General features: G+C 42.2%; 1 protein-coding gene across 7 annotated transcripts in view; it reads left to right on the top strand.

Moving 5' to 3' along the window:
- The window catches only part of ERBB4 (erb-b2 receptor tyrosine kinase 4), a 624,902-nt gene that overhangs the window by 599,208 nt on the left and 3,477 nt on the right, over window positions 1-22,217 (top strand). For 2 of the 7 annotated variants that reach the window (XM_075756027.1, XM_075756026.1), the window contains exons 24-27: window positions 1,647-1,744; window positions 3,719-3,889; window positions 21,314-21,361; window positions 21,646-21,693. In XM_075756027.1, coding sequence (XP_075612142.1) covers window positions 1,647-1,744; window positions 3,719-3,889; window positions 21,314-21,361; window positions 21,646-21,693 — 365 coding nt within the window. The remainder of the gene's footprint in view (window positions 1-1,646; window positions 1,745-3,718; window positions 3,890-21,313; window positions 21,362-21,645; window positions 21,694-22,217) is intronic. The other 5 variants (XM_075756030.1, XM_075756028.1, XM_075756032.1 and 2 more) reach the window with 3 other exon arrangements.

Below are 22,217 nucleotides of genomic sequence, written 5' to 3' on the forward strand. Positions count from 1 at the left end.
ATATTCTTGCTATGAAGTCAAAATTGTGTGATTGTTATTGTAAACCCTTGTCATTTCCATGACAATTGATTTTGATTTTAAAAGAGATAGTATTAAACATAATTACGGTACATGGATACCCAGTCAGTGAAGGTTGTAAGGAGAAATGCTGGTTCCAAATATTGAGGAAAGCACGAATGTTTTATTGTTAGTAACAAGAATGGTGGTTGCAATAGTAATAATGAAAAGTAAAATTAAATTAATACAAGAAATGCTACAGAGAGGATAATTTTTTATCATTCTTAGTCTAGTACAATAATTTATGAATAGTTTTACTTTAGCAAAAAAATAGTTTGCACATGGTTTCTTCCTACCCTTTTATCTCCAAGATACCCACCACTAGTGACAGTATCCTCCAAAGCTATGCTTCTAATTTAAAAAGAATTAGGAACATATCTCTGGTGTTTCTGACTTAAATTAAGTGAGATTAATATACAGACATCTCATCCATCTTATATGGTTCTTTCCCTTTTGTTTTGTACACAAAAACACTGAAAGAAAGAAAGAAAATAAAACTAGAAGAGGTAAATAACATATCTTCTGAAAACAGTTGTACTGTGCATGCAGATATGGAAATTGTCTGAATAGTGCAAGGGGTTCATGTTGGTTGAGTGCAAAAATGTTCCATCTGGTTGGATTTCTAATGAGCATGAGGCAAATCTCAGTGGACAAAAGGAAGTCCTAGTAGATGGGGAAAGTCACAGCTAGACATACAGACTTAGTTCTGTAATGTTTGTGTGAAATTCTTTATAAGCTATAGTGGCTTTGTTTTTCCTGTGTTGGTCACTTCTTCAGTTAAGTAGCCCGAAGGAGATAAGGCCTGCAAATGAGAACATGTTCTTGGGAAGCTGCTGATAGGATCTTCCATTAGAAAAAGCTGACAATGAGATAAACTAGTTGCTGGTGGTGACTGCCTATACTACTTGCTTGTTTTGCAGAAAGCATTAGCAGGGATTGAGAATTGCTGTTCCTAATGAATGTTTCTTGGAGAGTGAAGGACAAAAGAATCACCCTTACTCAATTAACATAGCATCTAATGCCTTCTGTGAGGTCTGTGTTAATGATGCAGACACGTGAATGCAGAATTACCTGAAAGGTGAATGTGAGGTCAGTCATCCTGTAGATCTGTTGAGCAGCTCTTTTTACTCTAAGTCACTGTGGAACAGAAGGTCAGTTAAAGTAAAATTGTATTTAGTAATAACTTTGTAATAAACCCACTAGACTCAGATGAGATCAGATTCATTATATTAGAGGTTAGACACATCCATAATAAAGGACAGACCTGACATCCAAATGGGCAAGATAAACACAGAAAAGGCATTGTTACTGTATTTTGAGGATGGGGAACAGGAGCTCGGAGCAAATTAAGAAGAAACCCATGCAGTTTGGAACATCTAGTCTTTTCTGGCCAAGACCAGATGTTTTCCATTTTAGACGCATCATAGAGTTCTAGCTTTCCATTCTTCTGGGCTCTTTCTCGCATCTTTTCTTTAGGCCAGACCTATCAAGGACATCTTTTCACTTCAAACTTGTGCATTTTTAAGAATGGAATGACTTCTTCCCTTGACAATTAACTGTTTTGCTTCTCATCTTTCATCTGTCCTCAGGCTGGATGATTGATGCTGACAGTCGCCCGAAATTCAAGGAGCTGGCTGCTGAATTCTCTAGAATGGCTCGAGACCCTCAGAGATACCTAGTAATTCAGGTAAGCAACTCTGCAGCATCATGGGGGGGGGAAGAATTCTGTTTACCAAACCTGATTGTTAACGGGGTTGTCTTTGAATCTCTTTGAGTTCAAGGTGCTCTTGAACTTAAAGCAAACAGTGATCACAGTACTATACAAAAATGAAATAGAATGGCCAGTGGCAGTGTCTCAAAAATAACAAAATAATCTGAAATTCACTTCCTAAGCTTGTATTTATGAGCACATATGCAAGATCTGGCTTTGCAAGCTGCTGAGTACTTTGCGTTCTCTCATGAAACTGACAAGAAGATTTGTCCATCAGTGGCCAGCGGACCTACTTTAGACCAAGGACTTGCTTGGTTCTGCAGTTTCTTAGGCTGAATCTCAGGGGATTATCCTGAAGAGACTCTTCCCTGCACTGCTGTGAGAGCATAAGAAAGTTTCTTTTCGTAGCCTTCATAGAAACATAAAGGTTTCTCAGAAGGCAGGGAGTTGTGTCACATTGGTACCTCTCTCATGCTAGAGAGGAGCTTCCCAGTGTATCCTCCGTAGGGTGTGTAGGCTCTGCAGTGCTTTGTGGTCCCTGCAATAGACCCACACCAGCATGATTCATCACATGAAACTGTACTGTGGCAGCAGGGCAATACCAATATAGCCATATCTGTTGACTACATCTAGCTGGAGCTGTGTACTCCCTGAGTACAGACGCATGTGGAAATTTTTGTCCTTTTGCTCCTACATTCTGCAGAAGCCTGGAGTTGTGTATGTGTTTATTACAACTCAGACTCGAGCCACAGAAAATGAATCTATTTGGTAAGGTCCTCAGATGGTCCCAGTGTGTGAGCAGTTAAAATGAAAAATTAAAAGAAGGTGATGTTGAAACACCAGAAACCATAGCATGGAATTAGTTTGATCTAGGTAATGAAACTCTCGTGCTATCTCTCATGCTATATCTGCTCAACATTATGGAGTACAGTGCAGACATACATCCAGCTGATCCTTATCTTCACACTGACGTAAGAATTGGTAGCTGAAGAGCCTCCAGAAATACAGTCACTGCCACTTTATGTCTCCTGATTGCTTCTTGGTCTAGTGCTAGTCTCACCATATGGTGTTTCATTCCCCTGTGTAGAAACCAGGATAACTCCATTGCACTGGTATCTCAGCCATTATGACTCCCCATTTACCCCAGATGCAATCCAGAATGACCAGTTTGCTGTTGGGCTTTTAAACCAGTCTGTATGCACCCTGTAGCACAGCCATCATTCCCTGCTGGATTCCACACGTGGCATAATAATTCTTGCGGAGTGGGAGGCCATTCTTTACCAATGCAGTTAAGTTTGGCACCATTTCTGTGGGCTGTTAGGTGTTTGGGGCGTGGGCTACCTTTTTTGATGTTTTGTGGCACCAAGGAAAGCGCAGCCCTGATTTGCCTCTCCGGCTCGTAGATGCCATTTCAATAAAAATACTTATCATTGTTGTTGCTGTTGTTGCCTGGTTTGATTTTTATTGCTTTCAGCTCTGTTACGTTCTGCAGAACTTTCCATATGGATGAGAGGGAAATTTAGCCTCCAAGTCCCTAAAAATATAAATTAAAACAAAGCAAACACCCAGACATAGCAGTTTCCATGTCATTTTTCCTTCCCATGTGAGCCTAAATAGCTGAGATATTTCACAAGATACATCAGGCCTTGACAGAACTTGGGTCAGAAACTGAGCTTGTATGGGAAAAAGAGAGAAAAAAGAATAAAAGCTCGATCACAAGAATGCCAAAAAAAATGGCTTTGCTTGATTTATGCAGTTATTCCCTTTCTGTCATCATATTCCCAGTAAAAAAATCAAAACAAATGATGTGGATGTGGTGCTTTAAAACAAACAGAGCAGCATGTGTGGTCTCTGCAGCCTGGCTGCCAGGGCCTGAAGAAGGCTGAGGTTCCCTGCTGGTAGATTAATCCATCTTTTGACCACGTTCCTCTCTCAATACAACCTATTTAGGGAGATGATCGTATGAAGCTCCCAAGCCCAAATGACAGCAAGTTCTTCCAAAACCTTCTTGATGAGGAAGACCTGGAAGATATGATGGATGCTGAAGAGTATCTTGTTCCTCAAGCCTTCAACATCCCTCCTCCCATCTACACCTCCAGGACAAGAATTGATTCCAACAGGGTAAGAGCAAGCTCTGACAGCAAATACTGGTTATTATAAAAGCACATGTGGAGATTTAAGTACACTAATCAAACACAGGCCAGAGTTGCCTTGGGAATTACAAGCTCCCATTGTAAGGAGAGTGACTATAAAAATGTTGTCACTGGGTTCCCTGTTCATTGTGCCTCGGTGAATTCTAAATTAATAGCTCAGCCTTGAGTGAACAAAGGCTCAACCCGAACTGCCTGTCCTGAAAACACGGCTGAGCCTTGTGAAGTCAAGCAGTGTTGTTTCTCAGTTGCGTACCATGCTGGCCGGGAAGTGCATAACTCTACTTCTCCCATCCCTGCAATCCTGTTGCCCTTGACAGGATTGGCACTGTTGTAACTGAGGGCAGCTGGAATGTATAGATAATGTGTCTGTGTCTGGAGCCACGTTTCAGACCCAGCCTCTTTTCCAGTTGGTATGTGATGCTTTCATGGCCCTCCTTCACAAGCATGTGTTTTTGCTGAGCACATCACAGATTTTAGCTTGTTGGTCTTCGTAACATCCCTGTCAGGGGAGGAAATGCTATTCGTTTTACAGGAGGAGCTGAGGCACAGCGAAGTGGAATTCAGCTCACATAACTAGTCATCAAAAGGATAGGGCTATAATCTAAGCTCTTCATCTAGACTTCATTTTCTGTCATCAGAGAAGAGTGGGTGTGTCCAGTGGGTGATTATTGCTGCCTGCCTTGGACATTTGCTGTAGGATCATTTACTCTCTAGAAGTGTCTTTCTCTATCCACTGACCACTGACAGCTCCAGAGCAGTCTGAGACCTGGTGTGTGAGCTCTGGTGAATTGGATCCTCTCCTAAATACCTGACCTTCAGTGCCACAGGAGCCCTGCTGCAGGTGGGGACTTGAGTTCAGGTTTCCAAAACTCATTTTCACTCCTGAGCTCCCTGCCTGCAAGCTCTGACCTCTGCTGTTCTGTACTTGGCTCCATCCTTTTAAGAGTTTAGATGCCACCCCTTCTCACAAAAGTAAGAGATGGTGAAATGCATTACTAATGTGAGGACATTTGCACAACCCTCAGATGTATTTAGGGACTTGTTTGTTTTCTCTCCATGCTCCTTTTAGGGAAAGTCACATTTTAAATACTGAGTAGAGTCTCATTGAAATGTTGCTGTTTATTCCTCACATTTTAGAAACCTTTTGGACGTTTGTCCTTAGCTGAGGTAGTTCCAAATTCATACCCTGGTCTGAACTGATTACACCATGTGGGGCAGGGAAGAGGTAGGCAAACGAGCTAAGCAAGTCAGTATTCCTGCTGTGACTGTACACTGCATGAAGTTCGTTCACCTCTCCTGAGTAAAGCAGTGCTTTTCTGGAATAAGGAAGACAAAATCCAATCTTAAATAATATCCAGTCAATTCATAAGGAAATTGCTACTGTTTTTAGAGGCAAGGAGATTAGAGAGGTCTTTTCTCCTGCATCACTGAAAGACAGTGAAGGGGGGATGATCCATGATTTAGCATTAAGCAGGAAACTTTCTCTTCATGGCAACAAGAGTTAATTTTTGGTGTTGATGCTGATCTGAAATAAGTCAGTTTTACTCCTAGCTGTCTCTGGAGAGGTTCTGTTTCCTTTGCTGCCAGCTTCTGAGAAAAGAAGGAAACAACAGTAGTTACCTTTGAAAGGTGCTCTCTGTCACACTAATGTAAATCACTGTAACTTAGTTTTACACAGTGGGGCACTACCATTTACACTAACATAGAGCATCGAAAGAGTAGAGTCAGACCCATAAGGTTTCCTATATTCATCTCACTCCCATATTTGCTGGAAACATTCGGGCACATTTAAAGGAGAAAGGATTCGCAGGAAAATGTACTTGCCTTTTCAACAGTTCCTTTTGCCTTCTGTCTTTAGTGCCACCCGAGCAGAGGAGTCCGCTAGAGCTGAGGGAATTGACCCCAACAAGAATCCTAGAGTAAATATTCTGAAAGAGTTATTTAAAATGTGCTGGTTAGGCAACCAACATGCTCACTGGGATATTCACGGAGAGCAAACACAGCATCATCATTATTATTATTCAAGTAACTTTCTCACAGCCTTTGCCCAACTTTATACCACAGTGTTGCAGCTGCTTGCATACACGTGATCCCCTTGAAGTCAGCAGAGCTGCAGAAAGAGATCCTGTGCCTTTATTTTTGCCATACAGAGGCTCCATCACATTCTTGATGGGACGTCTCCTCTCCACAGCTCACAATTTCCCGTCTTGGTTTGAGCCTGATCTTGTACCACTAAAGTCAGTGGGAGCTTTGCTTTGCAATTCAATTTTAATGACAGTAGCGAGAACTGTATCCTTCCTTCAGTTACTCCTACTGCTGAGAATTTTTCTCTGGCATCATACAACAATCTAACATTTAAACAGATCTGGAATTTCCCTTTTGTCAAAAGTTTTCAGATTCTGAGCCAAGTTTTCTGACCCAGGTAACATCGGGGAGGGCAGCTGGTGGACAGAAAGCTTGTACCCAGCTCTGTATTTTTGCACCTCTTCCATCTTTAAGGTGCTTTATTGTAGTAGCCCCTTTATGGAGGGGTCATTTTTAAGGCTAAAAGAAGAGATGGGCAAAGAAGTTGCCATTGATCAGCGAACTGATTTATAATAGTACTTGCTGCTATCATTGGAGACCAACTTCTGTCCCCTAACAGGATTACCAGCAGAATTTTTACACTTGTCCAGTGTCTCAGATGAGCTTCAGTCTGAGCTTTGCTAACAATTCTGCATCTCCTAAATGTTCTGCTAGTACTGCCATGTAGGTGTGTACATCTATATTACAGGAAGGCCACAACACCTTATGGCTGGAGGGGCTTGGGGCCAAGTTTGAAAACCCCATAGCTTCTTAGCATTCCTGGTTTCCTCTGCAGAGGTGGTTTTTTTCTGGATGTGGTACATTTGTTTCCCCTCTGTGCAGCAGGCTACGTACTTGTCTGTTGTTTTTCTGAAGCACTCAGGTTCTTGGTACATAGACTATTCTTCCAGTGAAGATTTGTGTTGATTTACAACAAAATACACAGTAGCTTCTTAGCTTGTTTAAGGTAACAGTGCATCTGCTGTGCATAGTTCAGTATAGATGGATGTTTGCTACAAGAATGACACAGAATTGAAATGCTGTCAGAGCTCTCTGTCTGCGGTTGTCTGATTCTGTCTTTGTGTTTCCTTTGGATAGTTTGTGATTTATGCTTGTTTGGTGCAGTGAATATTAATATTACACAAACTTATTACGGTGCTGCTATGGCCATAGATGGCAAATGAATTGATACAGTGTAGGTAATTTTTGTTCACTGTTTGGCAAATTAAATTTTACAGGGAGATTGCCAGGTAATTTGGTGAAGTAAAACATGCAGACTACATGATCTTCATGACATTTCCAGAGATCAGAAGCGTGAAAGATACCGTGTTTCCCATCTTAGTTGTTCTGACTGTAGTTTTAGTGAAGAAAGAGTCAGTTATGTGACGGCAGAGTATTGTGCTCCTCCTCTGGGCGTGTTGTACTGACAGCTTTGGTTGAGTGTTCCAGCATCGCGGCTCTACTGGGGACAAAAGTTTGCAGGAAGAAAGCAGGGAGATTGTGAGCCTCCTCACACTTAGGCTTGGAAGTCAGGGAATTAAAGAGGAGGAACAGCATTTACTTTCTAAGGAAAGCTCTGAAGTTTCTCTAGGATGATCTCCATCCTAAATCCTTGCAGCTTGTTGTCTGGGAGAGGCACCACTGGATGAGGTCTGCATAAAACACTGCCTGCCTTCTCCCTCCTGTGTGAAGAAAAAAGCTATTTGGATATGAATTAATAGTACAGAGCTGCAGCCCGTAGAAAGACAACTGGCAAGAGGGAAACCTGGGGAGTTTCCAGCTCCCTGGGAAGTGTCATATCTTTCTTTCTCCAGAGATTACTGAGTTTTACTGAAGGTAAATACTGAATATTTTTAGATATACTGAAACTTCAGCATTTCCATCACACCCACACTGGCTTTGCACTAGCATGGCTTTGGGACCTGTATTGCCAGGAGCAGAAGCCTGCACACACTCTAACTTGTAATAGTGCCCTCTGTTATGAAATGCGGCTTTTAAATAAAAATTAGCATCCTAAGCTAAATTGAATTCTTTCATTGTATCTGAAACTCTTCAGTTGCAATTTCAGCTCTTCGGCTTTTTCCAGCTTTTATTTTCTGTTGTCTAGAGATATTCTACAAATATGGAGTTTTAGAAGCTCTGTGCTTCTGAGAGATAAGCTGAATCCTCGGCAGTGTTACCGTGAGCACAGGACCCTAGCTAGTGCTCGAGTGCCCTACATTCACAGCCATTAGATGATTCATTCAGGTATTTGTAACAAGTACTGTCCTGTGTGCACAGAGATAATGCTAATACAGAAAGCACTCTGTGTACCTCATGATGCTTTTTATTCTAAATCCTTGGCTAATTCCTGCTGAAAACCATCTATACTGTTTATTACTTGCTGATACTGTCCCTGTAATTTTATTTTCCATATGCTATATATCATGGAAGCACCTGCCAACCCTGCAATTAAATATCAAGCTATCTTTCTCGGAGATGTCTAATTCATATGTCCAGGAAGACTATTCTGCCTGGCTAAAATAGACTCTGGTACACCAAAAGCCAGTTTTCAGTTCCCTGAGTAGTGCCTGTTATACCATTGCAGCAGTCCTGGTGAGGCATGAGGTCTGGTAGTGTTTTATGGCTGAACATCTGTATATGTCTGCGTATAAAAAGATTATTCCAGAGAGAAACCAGGCAAGAAGTTATCTTCATGATTAATTTGTTCTGGTTTCTAAATTTGAAAGGTAGCCATTTTCAAATCACAAGATTACAAAGGAGATGGTTGTTAGTGATTTTCAGATGTGTTTCACATCAGTATGACATATGGCATCTTTCCTTCCAAAGCTTATCATGGACAATAGGGACTATTCACCCAGTGGGATCACTACCAGAATTAAGTGACTTTTATTAGATTTTTCAGCAATGGGACTGAATTTCTTAGGGACCTGCAGTGCTCCAGTGGTAGAAGATCAGATCTGAGATCTAATATGACCTCCTTTACGTACTGAAGTACAGCAGACTTGGAAGGTGGGGGACTGTTAGCACTGCCATCTTCATTTACAGCTGGAAGGAGGGATTTTGTAAGCAGTCAGAATTTGGAGGGGCACTTCCCAGTATGTCAGCACAGCTGAGCTAGTATGCGAGGTACTGTCATTGCAGGTGGGGAGAGCTAGCAGTTGGTTATAGCGTCCTTTCCTCTTGGCAAAGAACGGAGTCATGATTTGTCCATGATTCTCCTTGTGTCCAAGGCTTTAATAGCAACTGCTGCCTTCCTGGTCCCCACTTCTTTTTCTCTAAGCAAAGGCAGTTAACTGTTCCTGCCTAAGCTGTCAAGCTAGTTATTTTTCCAGGTATGTCCTGGCTATGTGGGGCTGATGATGGCAGTAAAACTACTTCATCCTAAAGTCAATAGATAATTTGTGTGAAGAGATACCACGGCTAGATGGGGCCATTGCAAGCACTTTGTCTAACCTTCTGGCATAATATAGGCCAGAGCATCTTGTCTCTTAATTTCCGCATCAAGTGCAGAAATTCTGTTTGAGGGTGGAGTTTGTCTTTTAGAAAGATTGTCTTGATTGTATCAGGTGGGATGGAAAATACATCACAGTGTAGAAAAGTCTCACTGGGCAGTTAATGCTGACTCTTTAGCAGGGGTTGGATCCTACTGCTGTCTGCCACATACCCTTTTTTGTGCCAGATTAAGGAGCTGCCAGTTATCAGAAATCTCTTCTGCTTAAGGGGCTGAGCCGGGATAGTACCATTTGTACATGTTTGTTGTTAAGGAAGGACAACACTGATGTCTCCTTTTTATTTGTTTGGTTTGGGTTTTTTGTTTGTGGTGGGCTTTTTTTGTGTGTGTGTGTGCGCGCGCGTGTGGTGTTTGCCACCACTCTGCTTCTGCAGTATCCGCCCAAAAATAACATGACCAAGTCCTTCCTAATTTAAGGAATTGTGCTTATTACTGCAGTCTTTCAGGTGGTGGACTTTTTTTATTTCTTTCTATCCCATTTCTTTAATTCCTTCTCCTTAAAAGGGGATCAAAAGCTTTCTGGAAATCTTAGTCACATTTTGTCTTTCTACTAGACTCTGTCACTTCCTTATTCAAGTGTTGCAATGAAATCTCCAATGCCAGAGCAGATGAACTTGTAAATTAACTAGATATTGTATCAAAGGGTTTCATAACATTTCAGAAGGTTACACTGATGATATCTCTATGTTAGCACTCTTGCTTCTTGGAAAGCTGCTTGATTAGTTAGGAAAGTTTGTATGAATCTGTTCTACATGCCTTTCATTAAATACTACATTTTACGTATTTTCCTAGTAGAGTCTAGGCAACAGTGTACCGGCTACGGCAGTTGCTGCCATCAAACCTTCAGAGTAATTCTGAAAGTCCCACCAAGCTCTCTTTCAAGTTCTCAAATTCCCATTTTCTGCTTCCCTAAGTTTTAATGACATTCTGGTGGTAGGAGGCTCCTGTCTGTTCTGCTCTGCCTTTTACATTAAGCAGTTCTCAGTAGCTGTTAGTGTTTTGTTGGTATCTAGTTGACTATCACAAATGTTTTACCTACTGTAACATTTTTCTTCTGGGAAATTCTTTTGTGTTTATTTCTAGTCTTTGTTGGAAATGTAGATAGCATAAGGCCATTTTTGTCCGTGAAAATCAAGTGGTGAACCCAGGCTGATACTTGTCAGCCTGATTTCATTGCTCAGGGTGAAGGAAGTTGGAAGAATAAACATGCTAAAATACACTGTAAAGTACATTAGGTGAAAAATTATTTCAGTCTTAATAATTTACATGAAAAAGGAGAGCTTCTCACAAAATATGTATATTTAGAATATGAGTATTTAAATACTTTTTTTAAATGTGCTAAGTTTGCCAGAGGAAAAACGAAGAAAATTCATATGGAGGACTCAAACAGAATAGATGATGCCTGGCTCTTCACAGAGAATTCTTTGAAAGTTCTTTATGGCAATTAGTCTCTTGCTTTGCAACCAGGCCAGCTGAAATCAGTGGTGTTTCTCAAGGAGAAAGCCCTTCTCAGCCTGAACAGATTGTCAGGACCAACTTGTCTAATTGCCTCATGGTTTTGCAGGTCAAGTGCCATAATCCAGGAATTTTTTAAAGTACTAGCTGTTTTCTGTCACATTCAGGCTCCTGAATTCAGGCATATAGATTTAGAGTCAGACTTTCCAAAAGTGTTGGATGGCATTTTGGTTTCTACAAATATAATATATATATTTAATAACAAATCACCAGCTGACAGTACTTCCTGGTAAGACCTACTGCGAGTTAATGCTCAGTGGCATCAGTGGAAGAGACTGTAGCTGTATATTGCCTCAAACCTTGATGCATGACATGTAAATTTATTGAGCTTTAATATAAACTGGTTTAAAATCAGGCAGCATCTGCTTAATCCATGAATAGCTGCTGGCTGTGTTAACAGTCAAGAGAGCTCACAGCTGATCCATTTTCTTTTCTCTCCTGAAAAGAAAAAAAGTCAATAGATATAAAGAGAGTACGTAATAAATATTTCTACACTGCACTGATGAGGCATTCTTGGAAAACAGCAAGCTAAACAACTCTACATAATTCAGTAGATGGAAAAGTGGACTAAGAGTCAGGAAATAATTATGAGAGCTGGGAGAAAATTTTCCTTCAGTGACTAGATTTGAAACAGAAACTGTTAGTGAAAAATGTCCGTTTCTGCAGAATGGTATTTCTGATTTTCCTAAAATAATAAAAGCACCTGAAATTACAAGGGGCCGTGATTTGGAAATGCACCTGGCAGGGCTCCGAGGAGTTGTCATTTAAACACCTGTCTGCCCGTGACAGTTGGGGCTCACGAGCCGGTGAGTGTTGCGCAGTGTCCCACGGCAATGGGACTCCTGTGAAAACACTTGGAGCATAAGGTGGCAGGAGGACTCTGGAGCATCCTGTGCCAAATACTGTACTTTCTAAACATACATGCAATGGGGATAAATGCCAACACAGCCTAAAATGCCCTTTGTTAGCCAGAGTAAAGACTCTGCCTTTCTTGTTAAATGCTGTGGTAGGGGAGGGGAAAAAAATTCTCAAAGCTATAAAAAGACTCTTCAAAAGATGCAGTGGGGAGAAGTGGGAGGAGGCACAGATGAAGTTTAGATTTAGAATGTTAAAAAATGATTATTTTATCCAAATCAGCTGGATGGTTATTTCTTTTAGCGTATTATTGCTACCAGAACCTCAGCCCTGCTCTAAATCAACTCAGCATTTCATCAAGAAGCCTATTCTTTGCTATAAGAGACCAAGAGTGCACAATTATGGGTTTCTTTTCCCCCCTTGCATAATAAAATTGGGAGATTATCATCAAGTTTCTATTCAGATTTTAGGAAGGCTTTTTTATTTTATTTTTAAAACCCATCTTTGTCTGTAAGAGCTCCCTGTTCAGGCCAGCATGCTGTAATGATTACTGCTGTAAAGGCTTCAGTGGAGATGTGCTCTATTTCATTCTCAATGAGGGTTGATGGCATTTTGAGAGGCTCAGAATATCCTTTGATTACTGTATAAAACAGACTGGGGAACATGTCAATGCAGCGTGCGGCATAGGAGGGGGCCGCTGCTCCGAGTGTTGCTCATCAACTTTCTTTTGTGGGTTTTTTTTTAGTGTGGTGGTTTTTTTTTTTTTTTGTCTGCCATGTCGCAATCACAAATCATGACTGTGTTGTGGTTTTGGTCCCATTCCCCATCCTTTCCCTGTTTGGGGATTTGAAACTTGAGGTTTGTACAGAAAAGGAGCTGCTGCCACTCGTGTGTTTTGGACAGATGCTACAGCATATGAGCAGGAGCAGCGCCTTGACCCTTCCGTCCCCCAGGGAATTGTTAGAATAGCTAGGAAATGGTATGTTGTCTCTTCCAAACTGTGGGGAATTATCCCAGTGTTTCAAGGTGCCATTTACTGTAAAACGTCTTGGAGAGTGTATTAAAACAGGAGTGACAGAAAGCTAGTCATGGGTGACAGGAATGATATGGGAGTAAAAGAGATTGAAAGGGAAAGATAAACACATGCAAGCTGTCTCTCTTCCTGCTCTCCTGTTTGACACTGACAGTGCATTAATAGAAAATAATAGGGAAAAGGAATTCTTGCATCCTCATTCTTGTGTCATGCTTAGATCAAATTACATATTGTGGTAGCTGAAGTCTGTTTGCCAGCCCTTCTGAAGTTGGAAGGACGAAGGTTTCCAAGGTCTGGAGGACAAGGGAAGTTCCAGGGAGAGTTTTTGATGCCATACTGCAGGAGAGTGCTTTTATTCCTAGCCCAGGTATAGGAGATGAATCTATGGAAAAGCATTTCACCTATGTTTCCCTGTCAGTGTCCCTGGATACTGAGTTTTGTGGCCACATCGTGTGTCTCTTAACAGGTTATTTTCATTGGTCTTATTGTAATCTTTGACTTCTCTACTTGGTGAAGTGTTAGACTGAAAATATATGGTCTATGTCTGGTATTTTCCAATAACAGCACAGGAAATATTTTGTGCAATATTTAGGTATGTAATTTCTTATACCACTATGCCAAGATTGTTAGGTATGTTTTGTTTGGAATATATGCCATTTACTGTTCACAGTTCAGACTAAATTACTCCTAGAAGGCTGTATTCAGATTTGGGCATCCCACTGCGTATGGACTGCTCTAAAAGAGTTTGTAAGTCTGAAACCAGCTGTTAGGAGAGAAAATTGTGCATGAGAAACTTTAAATGACTTATCTGAAGCTAGGAAGTAAGGCAGTACTGACTAGAACCCAGGTCACCAGTGAAACATCAGTACTGATATTGAACAAGTTCAGGGATGTCTTAAACTCACCGTACTGCCAGGATGTGATCTTGCGCATCCAGATGATAACAGGCAGCCTATGTGAAATGAGTTAGAGCTCAGGCTGCATGCAAATCTTATCTCTCTTCTGACAAACAGCAACCAGAAAAAACTTAAGTGCGGAAAAGACTTACTCCTTGTTTCTTCTATTTCTTCCCCCCCCACACTGATGTAAACAATGTTTTGTGTCTTGATTGTGGAGGATCAGTCATCAGAGACTGGAGCAAACTCTTTAGCTAATGCAGGATGGTGTTTACATTCTTTTCTGTACTTGTGTATCAACATTCAAGTTAAAATGTTTACATACACTCTGAGAAAGGGTAATGCTGGAAAAGGGACTGGGACTTCATAATTTCCAATAAAGATTCATTAATCCTCGATGGAATTTTATGGCCATTGTAAATTGTCTGTGTATATTATTCCTACCTTTCATTTTTGTTGTTGAATAATAGGGTCCCCTTTCCTCTCACTAGAAAAATGTATGTCCTGTCTTGCTACATTAACTCAGGTGGGCCACATTGCTGTCTGTGTGCCTGAAATAGGTGATGTAAGAGACACACACAGACATATCCCAAACCAGTTTCAGAAGATGTACATCTCCACTATGCTGTGGGTTTTTTTGTGTGTGCTGAAATGATGCAGGATACCAGCAATGACCTGTACCTAGAGCCGAGCTGTGACACTTGGCAGTGATGCTAACGGGAACTTTTCTTCATAGTCCTAGAGGAAAGTGCCCCGTCGGAAATGGAGTTCTCTTAAGTAGGGTCAGGAGCCCAGGCTGAATAGAAGAGAGAGCACGAGGAATGCCAGACTGCTGTCAGGTGCTACGAGCTGTAGGGACGGATATGCTTTAACTGTAATGGCCCGGAGGGGGGTGTCTAATCCTTTCTTTTTATATATGGCCCTGCTGTGAGCCAGGGCTAGGACCAGAAATTTCCAGAGGTCTGCAAAGCCTTCTAGCTATTACTATACAAACAGCATTTCATTTCTATTTAACATTACACAGTGATCTCGTGGTATGCATTTTTTCTTTCCTTTGATTTTCATCTCAGGCATGTTTGCTGTGGGCTCTCTGAAGCAGGACAGAGTAAGCTGTTAGCTCTGTGGTCAGAGGAAAGCAGAACTGCCCCTGAGCAGAGGTGGCTGCTCTCCTGGGGTGGTCTTTCCTGTTTGAATTTCAGTTCAGATCAGTTGTAAATACCAGGCTGCTCCCTTGAAATGTAGCTGGAGTTTGCTCGGGGCTGGTGGGACAGCTCTGTGTTGTGTGCTCTGCCAGCAGGCCCACCAGAGCATCCCTCTGTATTATTCTGATGCACACACATAAATCAGCTGTCCTTCTTCCTAGAGAACTGCTGAAATCTTGGTGCTCACAGCAAGATCTCTTCACCTACTGTGTTAGGAGGCTGGAGTTTGGTGACTCAAGCCAGGATACTCCCTTGCTTTCAAGTCAGGTGAACAGTTTCTAGGGGAAGGAGGTAAGCGAGTTATTTTCCTGCGAGGACTGAACTGGTGTGAAGTGTTGCAGAGCTTGAGCAAAGCAGATAATCACTGAGTTGCCTGAAGCATGGACGATGAGACGTCCCTGAACAGGACGTGTGAGGAGCATCCCAGTGAGAAGGTGGGAGTGTTTGCTCCTGCTTTATGGTTTGGTGCTTTTTGTGTACAAAAGCAGAAGGAGAGTGAAAGGGAATTGGGTTTTCACATGGATAGGAGCAATATCAGAGTGGGTTCAAATGTGTACACTGATGTTGGCAGAGCCTTGCCTTTAGTAAAGAGAAATCTTTCAGTCCCATGAGCTTAGCAGGTGGCTTAAGAGCAAGAAACAGTAATAATTATGCAACCCTATCAAATGTGTGTGCACATCTCAGTGGGTGACAAGGAAAACCAGCTCTGCAGCAGCGAGGGTGCTGTTGGGAGGCTGTGCTAGCAAGCAAAGCATGGAGGTACCAGACCGTGCTGTAAAATAAAGGTTTGCTTATTTTCTGTTTGGTACGTGTACCACCCAGAGTCCCATAGCAGCATCACATCACTGAGTACCTTCAATATTTCTTCCACCTGAGATCTGCTACGGGTGCAGCTTTGAAGGCAGCTGTGGTCACCGTAGGGCTGGTGTGGGATGAGCTGTAGCGCAGGCAGGGAGAGGGACACAGCTCGGAGTGCCATAGTCCAAGCACAACTCTAGACTCAAATGAAAAGAGACAAGGCAGAGGCATATTCACACAACTGCATAAATACCAGCGGCAGGACCCAACAAGGCTTTGATTTCATTACAGTTTAACGTGCAGCCAGAAAATATTATGTCCCTGCTATAAAGGAGGAGATATTTACCTTTGGGAGATTTTAGAAGCAAGGAATTGGAAAATGAAATTAATTAATAGAAAGCAACAAGGCAAGCCAATATTCGCAAAAGTGTTATTTACCTCTCTTTTATCAAGGCTCATTTTACACAAGTGTTAGTGGTTATAATAGCTGATATGCCACTGGCATTTAATACCAAAGGGCCTCTAAAAAGGCTTTAGGGGACATTTGCTTGTTTTTATATTTTCTCCCTGATGTCATGTTTGTGCCTAAAATTCGATTATATGATATAAAGAATGAAATCGGGCATTTCTGGTTAGGGCAGCTTGTGGGCAGTTAAAAAGGCTAGGCTCCTTCTGGAGGATGCTTAGAGTTTAAATGTCGATGGATGTGTGCACTCCAGAGCTAACGGGTATAATGCATATTACATTAGCAAAAGGGGGTGATTATTGATTCATTTATTATTTTTTTTAGGGTGCAAGTTGAGACTTTTTAAGTGGGTTTATGTAGCAAGGTCTTTGAGCAGCCAGCCTTTGAAGTTTCTGTCCATCTCAGCAATCTAGAGATCTTGATCATTCAGGTCAGAATTTCAGGATAAGAAATCCAAAAACTTAGATCTTCTCAGTAAAGGAACATCAGCTCTTTTTTTCAAGATAGTATTTAAGATGCAAAACAACCACCAAAAAAAACAATTAACAAAGTAAATTGGATTACCCATACAAATCAAGCTATTTAAGTTTTACTTGGTAAGGTCCAAATGTGTTTTCTGCTCACAGTGTGATTCATGTCCTGACCAATAAAAGTTGGCTGGGGCTTTCAGTACTTCTCTTGGAAGCCTACAAAATGATGACATCACATTGCAATTAGAAGGCAATTTAAAGACATTTAAACAATTATATCACATTTTCAGCCCCACTAATTGGCACCACAGCTGTTTTCTTTGCCTCCTTTTTTTGGAACAGTGGCCACAGGGTATTAACTCATGGGGAAAACCAGTAAGGAATTAAAAAAGTGTGCAGACACCAGTGGTTTGGAGAAGAGCCAAGCTGTAAGGTTCTGTGTTTAAGGATGTTGCAAGACAGCTATGTTTAGTACAGAGCCAAAGGGGAGGCATGAAGAAAATACCATTACTGTGATCTTAATTTGCAGGTAACTGACGGGGAAGGGTCTTGTCAGCAAAAATAGCACTAAATGCATTAATGCTAGTCCATTGTCTCCCAACATCTTGGAGCAGGGCTATTCTAAGAGGGCCTGTTATTATGTTGTTATAGTTGCCTATTGTGTATTTAAATGTTAGAGTCACAGCCAAGGAGATCTAAAGATAGGACGGTGGGTTTAGCCTTTTGTGATGAGGGTGGAGCAAAGCATGCCCACAGATAGATAATGTGGCCATCCTAGCACAGTGGTTTTTTAAGTTGCTAATCTTCTAAACATTTACTGGCAGAGGAGCATAGCCCTGTGTACTGAAGCCAAGCCTGTTGACAAAAGATTTGTCTTTCTAAATTACCCTTAAGAGATCACTGTGGGCTGTGAACTAAAAGTTCAAGACAGCTCTCCCCTTACTCATCCAGAATCAATGAAGCACAAGTTGAAATTCATGGGAGTGCCTCTCTTAAAATAGAAAGATGTAAATTAAAGGTACGTAATACAGCACGGTGTAGTACCTAATAGAAAAGGAGTGGTTACAGTCAGTGGTTTAGTGTCAGTGAAAAGCAGATGCATGTTTCTCGTTCAGGCAGCAGCGAACTCCTCTCCCTTGCATTTAATACCAACACAGTATTGCTACAGCTCTTTTCACTCTTGTGCACTGTGGAGGGCTGCAGCCACTTTGGAAACCAAAAGCAGCAAACCCCCTCTTCGGAGTCTCACAGCCTGCAGGTGGCAGTGAAGGAAGCTGGGGAGCTTTACAAGGAGGTAGAGGATTCCCAGCAGAGCTTTGAATTCCTCACTGTTAAGAGAGTTGACTCTCTGTAGTCACCACTTGTATTTCTTCTCTCCATCCTATCTGTGATCATCAGTTTGCCTAAATCCTCACCACCCTCCATGGACCAAAGCTTACTACTTACCTGTCTTCAGTGTTTCCTTCTCCATCTTTTTGGAGTAGACAGAAAGCTTCCCTGAATTAAAGTAAATACGAGATCAGAGAGTAATGAGAAGGCAGATTAAGTGTCCTGCAGTGCAACATCCTATAGCCATCAGTAGGACTTCAAAGTAGCATCTGGCAGGCTCAGGGAATGTTTTTTTAATCCATTTGTCTAACACTTTCTGGATTGTAACCTGTCCCTGCCCGTGTGTTATTACAAGTTGACAGTAAATCTGTGGTACAAAAGAGAAGTGAGGGGGGCCAGAGGAGATTTGACCTCTGCAATCAGAGCATCTCTGGTTTCCACAGTGTTCCCTGTTTAAAGGGACTTTCCCAATAGTCCCAAACAAGCCTCTTACAGAAGACTGCCAAGTTACAAGCTTGCTGCACAGTCTGCATCCAGGTGTGTATTGCTATCTGTTCCCTTCAAAAAAGTAATCTCTGGTAAAGTGTCTTCTTTTCTCTCTTCTGTTCCGATCTTCTCTCTTGAGTGTGATCTTCTCAGCCAGGCAACTGGTGACTTAGGTGCAGAAGCAGGGAAGGAAGAACCATTCTTGGCTGTTGTTGTTCTGAGTATGAGTAAGAAAAAGAGACCATGCACAGATAGGGCAGCACTGAAGTTTCCAGACTGATCCAGCCAAGCCCTCTGCCATCTCTTTCTGTACTGCCTTAGATGGCACTTTTTTTTTGCAGTTGGCATCATCCTCGCTTCTCTGACTGTCAGCAGCCACAGCTGGGTCAGAGAGGACAAAGATGTTCCCAGGCCTAGGGCTTAAATTTAAGCTCTGCTTTTCAAACGTAACAAGCTCTTTGGTGAAAGCTTAGTGAAATCAGTCGCAGTTTGCCGAGACTGCAGTGGTGTCTCGGCCCTCTTGGCCCTTCCTCCCTCAGCCCTAGTACCCATGCACAGAGCCTTTGGAGCTGCCACTGGCTGCACAAGGCAGAGCTCTGCCACTTGTGCTAAGGGTGGACAGGCAGCTGCTCAGCTCCCTCTGCACCAGCTGAACCAGGCCTGCATTTGGCCATTTGATTCAAGAGCGATTTGCTGGCAACAGAGGACATTCAAGTTCAGCTCCAGCCTCTGGAGAAGTTGCTGTTTCAGAGCTCTCAGACTATCTTTTGTCCTTGTGCCTCCCATTTCTCCCTGTCACATTTAGGTCTTATTACCATCTCTCCCTCCCTACTCAGCCTCCTGTCACATGCCAACCCTTTCTCCCTCCCTGCACCTCACAGTCTCTCTCACTTACCTTTGCCCTCTGTTCCTTTGCAAGCCACCATTCCCTGGCTCCTGACCATCCCTGCTGCCAGCTCCTCCAGCTCCACTTTCCTTGCAGATCTCTCAGCTCCTTTGCTGTCTGCCCAGACTGCTGTTTCGTCTTCCTCTTCCTCCCCAGGGCACTGAGGCCATGAGATCCTCTCCTATGTTTCCTTCCAGCACCTAGTTTCCCTGCAGACAAACGACTACGGAGAGAGTCCTGCTCAAGCCTTGCTAATGGATGGTGCAGATAGAAATTCATCTAACAAAGGTTTTCCTGCACTTTTGTAATTTGCAGCCTGAAGCCTTTTTTAGGTCATAACTTGGCTAAATATCATGAATTTTCACAGGGATAGAGAAGAGTTGTATCTCTAACTATGCCTCATCACCACGTTTACATCTCAAACACGAGGTGCTAGATCTGAGCAACTAAATGGCTGTGGGATATTTCAAATAGAAGGAAATGAGCATGTTTTTGATCACCAGGAAAAGGTCTTCAGACAGACAGCGTGCATTTTTAAAAGTTTGTATTTGTTTTTATGGTTTTTCCTGATGCAGGTATTTTGCTTAAACCCAGAACATTCCTTTATAAAGTAAAATACTTGACAGTGACCATCATCTCCATCCTGATGTTTTGGCAAGAAGTTTATAAGGGAAAAATTGAGTGTAGTACATCCAGTCTTTACTATGTGAGGATGCATGTCGTCTTTTCTTTGAATTTCGGTATGTTTCTTGGTGTGGATATGTTTTTGAAACAGATTTTTACGAATTGGATATCTTCTAAAGTGGAGTGTTCTCAGGGTGGTTAGACCTCTTTCCTGAGGCAGTGGGTTTTTCCTTCTTATTTTTCTCAAATTTTTTCAAACCCTGACTTTTTCTCTCCCTCAACTATGAGATAAGGGAATTACAATGAAGTTTTTGAAACAAAATGAGAAACAAAGTAATTATGAATAACTGATCTTGTAGTCTCAAAAAATAACATTTTGACAGTAGGAAAATACATGAAAAATAAAGGGTTGTTTGTTTTATTTTTATTTTCCTCCAAAAATCAGCATTTCCTCAATGAAAACCAGGCTGGTTTTGAGCAATAGTAACAGGTATAAATCCAGCTGCTATGCTAGTGATGTTACAGCAGTTCAAGGTCCACAGGGCAGTGTAGGATGGTTCCAGAAGCCAATATCAAAGTGAAGATCTCTACATGGATACACTGATGTACAACCTCCAGACTTCTGGTAAAACCCCTTAGCCTGTGACACAGAGGTAACATTAGAAAGGTGGTATATGTTGAGAGCAGGACCATGGCACGTTGGAGCCTCGAAATCCAGCAGCTGCTGTGCTATTTGGGTTTAACAAAGCCTAGGCACTGTTTTTCCTGTGATACTTCAGCTAGCTGTGACAGTCTAACGACAGTCCTGCACCCTCCTGCCCTCCTGGTTATCCCTCTCCTGCTTCGTCCCTGGAGAGGAAGCCTTGGCTTGGAGCTAGACACTTTCTGCACTTCTTCTGCCCTGTATTTCCTCTGAAGTTGAGTGCACCATCTGTCATTCTTTCTGCACAATGTGCCCTTCCAAAAATTAGACATGAGACATTTGCAGGATATACAGCTGTCAGCAGGTGTAACGTGGCACTTGCCCTTACCCAACAAGAGGAACTCAGTGGCCCTCCCTAAGACTGGTGAGGCACACAGCTTGTTGATGTTGGTGAGACATTTGCCATGATCGAATTCTTTGAATTTTGGATTCAGTTAGGAAATCTAACTGATGTGCATGTTTCTCCCATTAGCTCATACAGCTCATGTTACTTGTTTCATTCATGTGACCTCTTATTACATATCCATCATTCCATTTTTCTTTCCTATTAGAGTGAAATTGGACACAGCCCTCCTCCTGCCTACACCCCTATGTCAGGAGTAAGTATTTCACATTCAACCTTCATCCTTTAGGTTTTCCTCCTTCCTTCACTACGTATTTTCTGTTTCAAATCCCTTTTTCCTACATAAATGGCCTAAAACCCAACAGTGAATGAAGTGTGTATGTAAGCCATCAAATAGTCAGGATCTCTACACTCAGCCTGGATTCGTGTGCGAGCTCTGTGGACCCACACCCACAATTCTGCCAGCTGCCAACGTTTCTTGAAAAAGCATTTAAGTAACAGGCTTGGATGAATCTGTACATTTTTCCTTCCTATTTATAGGTCATGATGTCGAAATTTCCTTGCACGCCTTTGCTGACAAACAAAATGGTAGGTTGAGTTGAACAATAGAGTTGAGGTACCAATATGAACACAGTTCACCAGCCTGAAATGCACTACCTGATGGAATTACATAGTGTTTGGGTGACTGTGTGATTGTCCCTGGAGGATACCCTGAAAGTACCCTCCCCCAGAAATAAGGAGAGTTCAAAGATGAGAATGTTCTCTATTCCCAGTCCTCTTTGCAAAAGGGGATTTCCCTAACATGAGGTTTAAGAGTTTTGTTCAGAAATCAGGGGAGATTGCCAAAGTAATAGAAGAGGAGATACAGTGTTTGCCTCTTGCAGCGGTGTATATCCAACCTCCACACATCTAGGTAGGAGACAAGTTTTCCTGCCCCACTTCTAGCCCCATTTCCAGCCCTGACAACCAGCTTGTTTCCCTGCTTCCCTCGCTGCACTGATGGTGCCTCCCTGGGAGGGGAAGTCAGCTCAGCACCACTGGGCAGACAGACGTTTTGCTGGTCCACAACAGAGCCTGTGCTGCTGCCGATCCTGCAGCGCTGGAAATGCAGT

Source organism: Balearica regulorum, chromosome 6, assembly GCF_011004875.1.
Source record: "Balearica regulorum gibbericeps isolate bBalReg1 chromosome 6, bBalReg1.pri, whole genome shotgun sequence".
Classification (NCBI taxonomy): domain Eukaryota; kingdom Metazoa; phylum Chordata; class Aves; order Gruiformes; family Gruidae; genus Balearica; species Balearica regulorum.